This window comes from Dendrobates tinctorius, unplaced genomic scaffold, assembly GCF_039654945.1.
Source record: "Dendrobates tinctorius isolate UK_male_01 unplaced genomic scaffold, ASM3965494v1 ptg000066l, whole genome shotgun sequence".
In the NCBI taxonomy this organism is placed as follows: Eukaryota; Metazoa; Chordata; class Amphibia; order Anura; family Dendrobatidae; genus Dendrobates; species Dendrobates tinctorius.
The window spans coordinates 3067201-3080355 of NW_027361734.1; the positions used below are offsets into that span (position 1 = coordinate 3067201).

The 13155-nt window shown below is 45.3% G+C and overlaps 1 protein-coding gene across 3 annotated transcripts in view; it reads right to left on the reverse strand.

Moving 5' to 3' along the window:
• Positions 1 to 13155, reverse strand: part of EXOC4 (exocyst complex component 4) — a 685438-nt gene that overhangs the window by 634202 nt on the left and 38081 nt on the right. For all 3 annotated transcript variants that reach the window (XR_012233307.1, XM_073580982.1, XM_073580983.1), the window contains exon 3: positions 6966 to 7160. Coding sequence is in view for 2 of the 3 variants with exons in the window: in XM_073580982.1 (XP_073437083.1) it covers positions 6966 to 7160 (195 nt within the window). In the remaining variant the exon portion in view is untranslated. The remainder of the gene's footprint in view (positions 1 to 6965; positions 7161 to 13155) is intronic.

Sequence of the window (13155 nt, forward strand, 5' to 3'; positions counted from 1 at the left end):
GTTGGTTAGAGACAAGTATGTTCTTGCCCTTGCCTCCTTTGGGATAACTCCATCTCCCTGTTTTGCCTTTCCTCCTATACTCTCTCTGTGAGGGTTGGTCACGGGGTGGATGAAAAAAAGTCTCTTAGGATTCTTGTGCTCTGGGAGAGATTTCTTCTTGTCCGAGGCCTTGTCCAGGATGTCATCCAGGACAGGCCCAAACACATAGTGGCCCTGGAATGGGATGGCAGATAATTTGGAGGTAATGTCGCCCCCCCAAGATTTTAACCAAGGCACTCTCCTAGAAGAGTTGGAGAGGACCGCTGCTTTTGCGGCTACCCGGACCGACTCGGCGGAAGCATTGGCTAGGAACCCCGTTGCTTTCTGCAGTAGGGGTAGGGAGTCAAGTATGTCCTCTCTCGAGGTGCCCGGAGTCAGATGATCCTCAAGTGTGCGTAACCAGAGGAATAGGGATCTGGCCATGCATGTGGAGACTATATTGGTTTTCAGTAGATTTGTAGAGGTGTCCCAGGACTTCCTTAATAGGCTCTCTATTTTACGATCCATAGGATCTTTGAGCTGGGAAGAGTCCTCAAAAGAGAGGGTTGTTTTCTTAGATACCCTGGACACCTGCACATCCACCTTTGAGGTTTCCCATAAGGAGCTATCGCCATCCAGGGGGAAAGGTTTATTTTTAGTTTTGAGGGTACATTAAGGCCTTTTTCGGGGAGAACCCATTTGTGGAGGATCAGATTTTGTACATTTTCGTGTACATGAAACCCCTTTTGATCTTTGGGCTTCAGACCCCAAAACATTTCATCCTGTACTGTGTATTTCACTTCTTCCTTCTCCACCCCCATGGTGCCTCTAACCATACTGATCAGTTCACCTATATCCTCGGAACTAAAATAGTATTCTTTGTTCCCTAATGTAGGGGTAGTAAGTGGAGGTGGAACCCACATTCTCCCAAGCGTCATCCGAACCCGAGGACTGAATCTCGCCGGAGTCCGATTCCACCGGAGTTTTTTTCCTCTTCCTAGAGGGAGGTGGTTGTGGTACCGGGATCTGGGAGAAGGCAGCCATGGAGGTCTGGACTTCCTGTTCTATGAGGGATCTAATGCTATCCAGGAGAGAGGGCTGCTCGGCGCGTAAGACCTCATCCGTACAGGACTGGCAGAGCTTCTTCCCATATGAAGAAGGGAGTCTGGCAGCACACATTCTACATTTGCGCTGGTCCTCTTATGGTCAGGGAACTTGTCTCCCTATAAGAGAAAGAGAAGGTATACTAAGGCACTGAGGGAACAAACGCTGGAGAGCCGGTGCCGACGCCTGCTACTTACAGTAGGAGGGGGTACGCTGGGCTCCGCAGACGCAGAAAAAGAGGGCTTGTCACCGTCCATGTCGGTCTGTCCACAGTCACGTCAGACAGGATAACTCACCTGGTGACTCCTCACCCGGATTTAAAAAAATCGAGGGTCCAGCATAATCTGTACTCCTCCTCCACCCTTTGGCCCAGTGGAGGGGGGAACCACCTCAGGAACGCCCCAAGATGTGACCGCCGGTCCCAGGAGCAAAGTGCCGGCCGGTGCGTGCGTGTGTTCCACCGTGGAACGCATAGGAGCAGACCGGAAGTGACGTGCACCCCAGTGTGGAGCACACAGAGATGACCGGGAAGTGGAGGTGCGCCACCACCGGCCAACGCGCGCTCCCAGGAGACAGCAGCACAGGGGAAGAGGGAAGCCGAGGAGCTACTGGAGGCCCCCGACGTGCACATCACTGCCCCGCTTTACCCCCAGAGGAGGCGCAGGAGAGGTGGGAGGGTCCAGAGTCCCTTGATGTACAAGAAGACGAGAGCAGCCACCGGAGGAGAGCAAGCGCCCAAGACCTCGGCTGCCCGGCATCTGTGATAGGTAACGTGGAGTGCTCCCGATCGCCGGCCACAGCAGCACCATTGGAAACCTCTTCATGCCCCATAGTGGACAAGAAAACACTGGTGGTTGCAGGAAAGGGAGGGGTATTTAACCTCTTTGTATTCCTGTCCCCTATTAGAGCGGCGAAGGCAACCTCCGATGTGGCTGTCGTGGAAGGTGACTAGAGAAAACTCAATTTACACGCATTAGACGTAATTGCACTAAGGTTATTGACTACCATAAAGAAGCTGATCATTTATCACAACAGTTCCTCAATAAAGGCTATCCGAAACCTTTGCTTGAACAAGCAAAAAAGAAAACAGAAGGAGTTCCGAGAAGCACGCTGGTAAACACAAGCAAGCCCAAACCCACAGAACATCCAACTACTAAGGATCAATAGGCCAATTACCATTTATTACCTAGTTTCATACTGGATATAAACAGTTTAATAAGATCATTAAAAATCATTGGCCAGTTCTACAAAAAGATAAACTTGTGAGGGAACATTTGCCAGCTTTTCCGAAATTCGTCTTTAAAAAAGCTCGATCATTAGGCTATTTCAATGTCCCTACCACTAAATTGGCCATAGGCATCAAAGCCAACACAAAGAACATTAATAGAAAATCTGCAGAACCCAACATAGATTTTGTACCCTGCAGGACATGTTATGGCTGCATGCATACTTCTTTTGAAAAAGTACGACAATGTAAATTTACTGATTCCAGCGGGACGAAGTAATTCAGTATCAAAGAAAAAAATCTTGTGTTTATCGAAAGGTGTCATATTTGGTGCAATGCCCATGCAAGAAACTATATGTGGGGTACACTAAGCAGTGCCTTATGGTGAGAATTAAGGAACATTTTAAGAATATTCAGAGGGGCTTTACGGGGCAACCCCTATCTCGTCACTTTAGTGAAGAACATAAGTCCATTGCGGGGGTTATGTTTACTGGTAACCAGACAGTTTATCACAACCCACGAGGGGGAGATTTTAACAAATGAATGTCTAGAGCAGAAACGCACTGGATATTTACCTTGGACAATTTGGCCCCGAAGGGCCTGAATCAGGAACTTGAGCTATTTGCATTTTAATCATCCTTAAGGAACACCTCATTGAGTATCCATAAGGAGGGTTTGGAGATATGAGTGTGTTCCTTCCCACCTAAAAAAAATAATAATTTTTTTTTCTTTGTAAGGTGAAGTTTGAGGGGTATACCCAACCATCTCATAATAATCACAGTTATTTTTAAATTTCATGTATTTGTTGAGGGACATTTTTATGTTCCACGTTAAATTTTTTGTCCATTTTTCTCTTTCTTAATGAATGACAACAAAGGTGATTTTATTCTTAATTTTATCCTATTTATAACCGTCATTAATCTTTTACGCAGTTCTTTGGCCCTTCCTCTTCCTTAATCCACCTAGACCCTGTTGGAGCATTTATAACACACAGGACCATTAATCTGAATTTTGAGATAAACTATACTGTATATACTAGTTATGATGATAAGAACAGAAAGTGGATTAAGTAGATTGATTTGTGAATGCCTGCCTGGCTGGCTTTAGCAGGTATACTGATACAGACAACCCTGCGGGGTGTTTTATATGTTTCAGAAGAGGGTGGAGCATTGATACATCCTGGGCAGGGGGTTGATGCTGGGGAGCCATAACCCTGATGAAGAAGAGCAAGGCTCTTTGAAATGCGTTGGTTGGCCCCCCTGCAACTTTCGGCATCATTCTGACTACTTTGCGCTCCTTACCCAGTGACGTCACACGTGGGAGGAGCTTATCAGTTTTTTTTTGTTTGTTTTTTTTTAATTTCTCGCGCGGCATCCAGGGACACTTCCGGACGGTGCTTCCCTGGCCCTGCTCTGCGCTCCAGCGGCATAACGCTACACCATCATGCCGCCTCAGCCTCGGAAACCCAGGCAAATGCACCCAATCGGGCACATCACGGAGCACTACCACGTTGCAGAGCGTTGTAACGTCCAGGTACAGGTGAGACAGCAGCTGCACTTAGGCTACTTTCACACTAGTGTTTCCTGGAGCTGCGGAGGGATGCGCACGGCCGCTGTGAAGCTCCGCCCACAGCTGCACCTCCTCCGGTCAGCTCCGCCTATGGGCGCATGATGTTGCATGCAACCTGCGTACCCCTATCTTTAGCATTGGGTACGCAGGCCATGCGCAGGTATGGATTTGCCGGCGCATGCGTCCTTTTGACGGTGCGCCGACCTGCACCAAATGCACCGTGCTGCATTTTGGTGCACACGGCACACCGTCAAAAGGACGCATGCGCCGGCAAACGCATACCTGCGCACGGCCTGTGTACTCAATGTTAAAGATAGGGTATGCAGGTCGCATGCAGCGTCATGCGCCCATAGGCGGAGCTGACCGGAGGTGCAGCCGTGGGCGGAGCTTCACGGCGGCCGTGCGCATCCCTTAGTGCTTGGGGTTCCTCTAGGGTTCCTCTAGTGATCTGCCTACTATCTAGAGACATTCACATGTGGACCTAGTTCAGGGTCAAAGGATTTCACTGACATTTGGGCATTCTATGAATGGATAATTATGGTATGGTAACCTTTTCTTCCCCCTGAGCCAGAGTGCATGGACTTTTAATCTATACAACTTACACTGCATTGATGTAACATAGTTGCTCATTTGTTTGTTTGCATACAAAGAGGTGTTTATTTGCAGACATAGTTTGGTGACAAATGGTCCTACTGATGTTGATACTTCTGGCTATTTCGGAAATTGCTTGACATGCTATGGTTATTCTTCCTTAGCTAGAGGGCATTTACTCTCGATTGATGTAACTTACACTGCATATATATAGTATAGTTGTTCATATACTTGTACAAGGTGTGTGGTAATACTGATCCTAAGCGTGGCTTCACTTTTAGTTTTATTCACTGACAAGCCCTGGCACTATTCTTGTTGTGTTGCCAGCAGCTCAGGATTGAAGGATCTAACAGGGCTTTGAGCGTCAGTGTGACCCCTTTTTTTGTGTTTTTAAAATTTTGCATTTCATTTTGAAATCAAGGTCCCAGAGTCTGGAGGAAGAGTGGAGATGCACACAATCCAAGGTGCTTGAGGTCTAGTGTGAAGTTTCCACAATCAGTGATGGTTTGGGGAGCCATGTCATCTGCTGGTGTAGGTCAACTGTGTTTTGTCAAGACCAAAGTCAGCGCAACCGTTTACCAGGAAATTTTAGAGCATTTCATGCTTCCCTCTGCCGACAAGCTTTATGGAGATGGAAATTTCATTCTCCAGCAGGACTTGGCACCACACTGCCAATAGTATCAATACCTGGTTTAAAAACAACAGTATCACTGTAATTGATTGGCCAGCAAATTCACCTGACCTTAATCCCACATAATCTATGGGGTAATGTCAAGAGGAAAAAATAACTTGAACAACATGCATGATGTAAAGGCATGTTCACACTGGCCATGGAAAGAAAAAAAACAAAGAAAAGACAATGTGTGCATATAAGCTAATGAAAATAAATAAGTAAAAAAGCAAGTGCATTAAATAATTAACATAGGGTACTTAGTAAACACTGATTATGATAAAAAAAAGCATTAAGCTGTCCCACAGCGACAAGGTGTACTCCAATGGGACAGTACCTACACTCTCTAATGTTAAAACCTACTTAGGGTGGTTTCACATTAGCGTTTCAGGGCGCAGCGACGGCATGCGCACCGCAGCCGCTAAGCCCCGCCCTTGCCGCGCCTCCTCCGGTAGCTCCACCTACGGGCGCATGATGCTGCATGCGTCCTGCATCACTGGGGACGCAGGCCGTGCGCAATATGCGTTTGGCGGCGCATGCATCCTTTTGACGGTGCGCCGACCAGCGCCAAACGCAACCTGTTGCAATTTGGTTGCGCTCGGCGCACTGTCAAAAGGACGCATGCGTCGCCAAACACATACTGCACATGGCCTGCATCCCCAGTGATAAAGATAGGGGACACAGGATGCATGCAGCGTCATGAGCCCGCAGGCGGAGCTACCGGAGGAGGCGCGGCAGGGGGCGGGGCTTAGCGACGGCCGTGCGCAGGCCGTCGCTGTGCCCTGAAACGCTAATGTGAAGCCACCCTTAGTGTGAATAGTGGCAGAAAGTCACCGGGTCCCAACCGGACACCCAGCTTTGGAGGGACTATATATGAACTGCCCAGCTCAGTGAAAAGGGGGCCACACCTTATTTGTACTGAATACAAAAATACAGGAAAAAAAAAAAAAAGAGCAGGAGTATAACTTGAATAACATGCATGATGTAAAAGCATGTTCACACTGGCCATGGAAACAAACAAAATCAAAGAAAAGACAGTGTGTGCATCTACCCTAATGAATATACTCCGCCTCAATTTTTTTTCTTCTCTGTATTTTTGTATTCAGTACGCGGCGGAGTGCGGATGTCTGTGTGTGCGTGTGTCTGCAGGTGTGTATGGGTGTGTGTGTATGCGGTAACACTACCGCCGGTACTGTCGGTCACAGCGCTGTGGGATCATGCTGTCAGATGTCAGCGTGATTCCGCAGCTGACTGTAACCCGCAGCAGTGAAGCAGGCTTAGCCCGATGAGACTACTGCTCCCACCTGGCTATGTCTGGTGTCACTGATAACAGGGGCCGCTGATGGGAGAGTAGTATCATCTGCCGGCAGGCGCCGGGAAAGGTCAGAGAGGTCTGGCGCCTGCGCACTGCAGGACTCTGCTCTGCCCTCAACAGGGCAGAGCAGTGCACCTGCGCAGGAGCCACGACGAGAAGCAAAGAAGAGGACGTCACCGTTAGAAGATGGGAGGCGCCGGACCAGACCGCGACACCCATTGGACCAAACCGGACACGGACCGCCCCAGGGTGAGTATAATATAACTCATTTTTCTTCTCTTTCAGGTTACATCGGGGGCTTATCTACAGCATTACAGAATGCTGTATATAAGCCCCTGATGGCGGTGCCGGCAGCTGATAGTCGAAAAATGGGGTGACAGACTCCCTTTAAAGACATTTGCAGCTTGTCAATATCTTATTTTAAAAAAGCCTCAAATGAAAAATTTTGTAATAAGATAGATCCCAGTACTTACCAGCATGTCAGTGGCATTTAGGTAGTGTTTACTAGCCATACATTGCTCCAGTTTCTGGGGCACCTGCTTGATATTCTCAATTTCATCCAGAAGGTTCAAGACATGCTTGTGTTCAATACCCTCAATCCACAGCTTTCTTAGCTCATCACGCTTGCAATGAAGGAGCATCTTACAGGACAAAAGGTTCTCTTTAACCTGCCAGGAAAAAATATATAATTGTCGTAAGTTAAATATATAGTTATACAGTTATCTTGTTGTTAAAGAGAAATGTCACAATTTCAAGTTATGTCTCAACACAATATATATAAAGCGGTAAACTTTTATTAGTGGATATTGCTGTATGGAATAGCACATCAGACACTACTATTCCATACATCACAAAAAAGGTATACCAACGCTTTATTTGAGCTTGATCGCTCATCACTAATACCGACATATTTCACAATAACTGAACCAAAAGGACACTCATTAGGCCTCTGTGGGGAAAATGGGAGCTGAAGGAAACATTTCACATAAATGCATGCAGCTTTTTGGACACTCCAAAAATACACTATTTAAGCCGCTTAATATGCATAACTGATGCACTTTCTTCATATGCATGTTCTAACGTTGCAACCCAGCAAATGTGAGCTATTCATGGACTTGTGGCCCCCATCAGCCAATCACAGCTCAGCTTTCTGCTCTTAAATTGCTATAAAAGATTAATGGGACTTTCCTCAGGACAGAATGAATGTTCAAACTAAGGGTCCCGTTACATTTAGCGATGCACCAGCGATCCCGACAATGATACGACCGGGTCAGGATCGCTGGTGCATCGCTAAATGGTCGCAGATCTCATCAGCGATGCAGCAGCGATAAGTGATCCATCGGCGCTCGCTCTCACCTGTCACACCGCAGCGATGATGATGACTTCCGCCTGCGTCCATGCGTCGCTAGTCGGTGCCAGCGGGACGCCAACGAGGGAAAAGAGGCCCAGGACATTTGAGCGCGATCAGCGATATCCAGCAGGGGGGGGGGCCGGTCGCAGGTACGTGTCGCATGTAGCGAGATCGCTAGCGATATTTCTGTTGCGTCACAAAATCAATGACACTTTAGCGATATCGCTAGCGATCTCACTATGCGAGAAGGGGGCTTAAGTCCTGCCGCTCGGTGCTTCATGGAGGGGCCAATCATTAAGTATACACCTGCTTGTTTTCCCTCAATGTCTACCCCCCTCTTCTTTGATTGACAGCTCTGGTGATATAGGGCCAGAGAAGGGCGGAGATAGATTTAAACCAAGCAGGTGGGAAGGTGAACTCAAATGTTTGGCCCCGTAAAGGAGCACCGAGTGCCTGTACTTGGTATGAACAGTCATTCTGTGCTGACAAAGTCCCTTGAAATTTGCAGTAAGTTTGGTTGCTATGGGCAACAAGACTAATTTTTCCTTTCCTTGGTTCTGACAAATGAGGCCCATAACTTAATAAAAGCCATGTTTTATCTGACTACAAGGAAAACAATTCACAGTAAAAACTGTTAGAAACATATTTGCACACAAAAGCCATCGATTAGTATTATCAACCATCCTATGTCATCTATATGGGCACACAAGTCAGAAGAAGTTGAATAAAATGATACCTTAATATCTGTGATCTTATGTCTAATTCCAGAGAAATCCACATTTCTCTCATTATGTAAATTAGCAGTTCAGGACTATGGACCGGGCTCTGATCTGCAGGAGAAAATGCCCACAGAGCTTATTTTAAATTAATGGACGCATTACTGGTATGATGTGTGATGGCCGCTCTCTGCTCCTCTGATCTCACTGCAGTGCTGTGGGTTATTATACCTGACACATCTACAGGTTCCTCTCAGCTCCAGCTTCCATCTCACAGGCAGACAGGGTTGCAATATTGTGGTAATACAGCAGAGCTCAGAGAGCTGCAAAAAATGTGTTTGTAAGAAGAGAAAGTACAGTTCTACTGTACTGGGTTAGGCTGGTTTCATATTAGCATTTTTGCGCGCGCATCGTGCGTTATCGGTCGCATGTGCCCCTATGTTTAACATGGCGGGTGCATGGTCTAGCGCTTGCACGCGTTCATCAGCGTTTTTGTGCGCATGCGCTTTTTCCAGGTGTTGCTAGATGCAACATGTTTTTTTGTTCCGCCCAACTTCGCTAAAAAGGTGTAGGTGTACCTTGAATTGTGCTGTTGTACATCACATTGTGCACAGTTTAGTTGTGTGTAGGGGCCATGGACTGGGACACTCGGGAAGCGGCTTGGAGAGCCTCTGCCTCTCAGGCATTTTTTGAGGCCTCAGATACAGGCCCTGATGATTCAGATTTTTCTTGTCTGACCACGGATCTAATTACAGCACAGAAGCAGGTATTAGGCTTCTATGGAATATCCGCTGTTTAGAACTCAAATTGGTCCCTAGGGGGTTAAGAATTTCCATTTTTCCTGCGTGGGAGCAAACTGTGACATTCCGCACCACCTGGGAACATGGTCTATTTCGCTCTTCCCAAATCTTAATTAGCATGTTGATTACACATGATAGAGAACTTTTGACCAGTGTCAAAGCTAATATTAAAAGTTTGGAGAATAAGCTGAACAACATTGAAGTATCACAGGTTCAACCCTTTAGAGCCAAACTAAAGGATTTACTAGACAAATATGATAAAGAAATTATGAACAAGAAAAAGTCCAAATTCCTTAGGGACAAAACAGATTTTGACCAAAAAACTGTCTATAACTGGTCACATCATGGGAACTCACGAAGGAGACCAAATAAACGAGGGTCCAAAGACACCAAAGGCACACCGGCAAACGAAGGCCACACCTCAAGTGATTTTTTATCCTCAGCAGAAAGCCAGTCAGACCCAGGACAAGGCGAGGACGCAGGAGGTATCGGATTATTCACCCGGATAACCAGGAACAGAGCCTACAGAACCCCATGGTACAACCAACGCAAGCAGTCTCGCAAGTGATAGAATCCTTGGCCTCTTGTGACCGGGAGTATGATGTGGCAAATAAAACAGAAACTTTTCAAATTATCAATTTATCTGATCATGTTCTAACGTCCACTGAGATGTCTGTGTTGAGTAAGGGCTTAACGTTTTCGCCTGTCCAACGTATGGACAAGTTCACACTGGTCAAGGATCTTTTTTTATTCTGCAGAAAATTATCCTTCAAGTTCTTCATGACAAAGCCAACATGTCTTCTTTTCTTGACCAAACGGATCAAAGAGTCTTCCAGGACTTGATGGATTTACTGCGAGAGGGAGAGAACTACAGGTAGGCCCAGGTTTCCATGGAGGAATAGATTTTGCATCTCACCTCCTTTCTCTATTGTGCATGCTATTAGAATTTTTTTTTTAAATGACTAAACGGGATATTGAAGCTTTACCAATGACTATTCCTGTTACCTCCAATTTATCATCAGCAGAGAAACGTGCCCTGGCCAATTTGAGATCTGCTAAGAAGTTTATTATTAGGGAGGTTGACAAAGGGGGCAACATAGTTTTATGACCCCACAATCTGTACCAAGAAGAAGCCCATAGACAATTGGACAATCAGAACCTTTATCGTAAGCTCCCTTCAAACCTGACTGGGCTGTATTCCACCAAATTGAGATCTCTAATTGACAAGGCCCTTGAATTGGACATTATCAATTCAGGTGAGCGTGCCTTCATTTGGGTAGAACAACCTACCACGTCTACCTTCTACATGCTACCCAAAGTTCATAGAGATCTTGTCAAACCATCGGGCAGACCAATCATCTCCAGGATAGGTAGCCTGTGTGAGAAAGAATGTACATACATTGATTTCTTTTTGCACCCTCTGGTGCTCCAGTTGCCCTCATATATTAGGGACTCATCACATTTTATAATGTTATATCAGGGCGTCACTCTGTCCCCGAATGAGATCATTGTTACTTGTGACGTTGAGTCTCTTTATTCGAACATCAATCACGACATCGGTATGCAGGTGGTGCTTTTCTTTTTGAACAACCAGTCAAATTCTGACAGAATGCATGATTCTTTCATCTGTGATCTTCTTGAGTTTGCTCTTAAGCATAATTTTTTCTTATTTGACAGGACATATTACCTTCAAATCTCTGGTGTGGCAATGGGGGCACGCTGTGCCCCATCTTTCGCAAATCTTTTTTTGGGATGTGGGAGGATACAGTAGTTTACACCTCCAAGTGGTTTAAGGACAAGGTACGTCATTGGTCTAGATTCATAGACGATACATTTTTTATCTGGTCTGGTTCTCCAGACGAATGCCTGTCCTTCTTGAAGTCTCGTAACGACAACCTTTGGAACATCTTTTTAACCCACACTTATTCATCTGTTTCAGTTAATTTCTTGGACCTCAAAATTATGTGCCAGGATGGTGTGCTGTCTACTTGTCTTTACCGCAAGCCTACAGCCATCAACAGTTTGCTTGAGTATCGCAGTTTTTATCCTTCGCATATTAGGAAAGGGGTCCCGATCGGGCAATTCTTAAGGGTCAGAAGGAACTGCACCAGTGATCAAGATTTTCGCAGGGAGGCATGTGATCTCAATGAGAGATTTAAAATGAGAAGTTATCCCAACAAGTGCATCTCCCAGGCTTATCAGAGGGCTAATCTGCATTCTCAAACTTCACTTCTGACGTCTACGAAGAGATCTATGGATAATCATTGCGGTTCATTACCAGCTTTAATACTCATTGGTTGCAGGTAAGGACGATCTTGGAGAAAAAGAGCTCCTAACTTAAGAGATATTCTCACAAGGAGTCATTATACCAGACTAAATCGGGGCATAGTTCTGAGGGGTTCTTTCCCATGTGGGGATTGCAATATCTGGCCATTCATGCATCCCACGCGTGATACCTTTTGAAATCCCATTGATCAGACGAAACACAAACTTAAGTCATATATTAACTGCAAAACAACCAATGTTGTCTATGCCATTGTCTGCCCATGTCCACAGATTTATGTTGGTCAAACCTCCCAGGAGTTACGCTGGAGGATTCAAAAACATTTCTCCACCATTAACACAGCTTCTGTTGACACCCGGAAAGGCAAGACCCTAACTTCGGTGGCATCACTTTCTTAAGTACCATGGAGGTAGATATTCTAATTCCTTAGTTGTGGGACTTGAACAAGTATATGGATCGGGTAGAGGTGGACCTCTTGAGAATTAATGAAGATCTTTTCTTTACAGGCTTTCTAGGTTGAATTGCACCATCTTTCTGGGTCTGAACTCGCAATACTTCTGAGTGATGTCTATAGTGGATGGAGAATGGGCTTCGTCCTCTTCCTTGGAGGTTCTGGTTAGATCCATGTGTCGTGGATTGGCTTCCATAACGGATTGGGGACAGATCCTTTTATCCCTTATTTGGAGGTTCCTGTTGCGTTCATGTGTCCTTACTCAATAGGAATATGTGACTTTTTTCAAAGTTGGAAGAAGAAACTCCTTTGACTCCTCGTTTTTATCTAACGTATAGAAGATTGGATCTACAGTTTCTTTCGGATACTTTGGACATTTTTTGGGGCCTGTGCGTCTCTTGATGCATGATATTTCAGCCAGAGAACCTTACACCACACAATGTCTCTGTGGGGTGGATTCTTTGTACCCCTTCTCTTGTTCCTGTTTTTTGGGTTTCATTTTTTATCTAGGTTATCCGACAATTGTATGACCAGGCGTCTCTTAAGAGAGCAGTTTCAGTACTTTATATTTTTGCTTTTTGTTTATATACCAAAAATCTTTTCGGCTTATTTTTAGGTGTGTAGGTTGATGTGTGCGTATATCATAAGTGCAGGTGCATGTGCACACACGCACGCGCATTTTTGCACACATATTTCACATTTCGGCCTCCTTTCAAGGTGGGCTCATTGTTGCATATGCGTGTGTACCTGTATACGCACGCGCCTTTTGTGCGTGTGTGTACAGTATGTGCATTTCTGCCCACACATACTTTACCGTGTCATTCATTGGCACGGTGGGTTAATTCCTTTATTTTTATATTCATTTTCTCATGTTTATTTTCATTTTTAAATATTTTTGCTTTGAAAAATATTTTTTTTTATGCATTTATCAATACATGCACAATGTGTCTGTTATGACTGGCATATATTCATGTTGCATACGAGAATGAAAAAACACAAAATCCTTTTTGTTTATTTGTGTATAATGTGTTCAATCTTTTATCTACATAAACAACTTATTT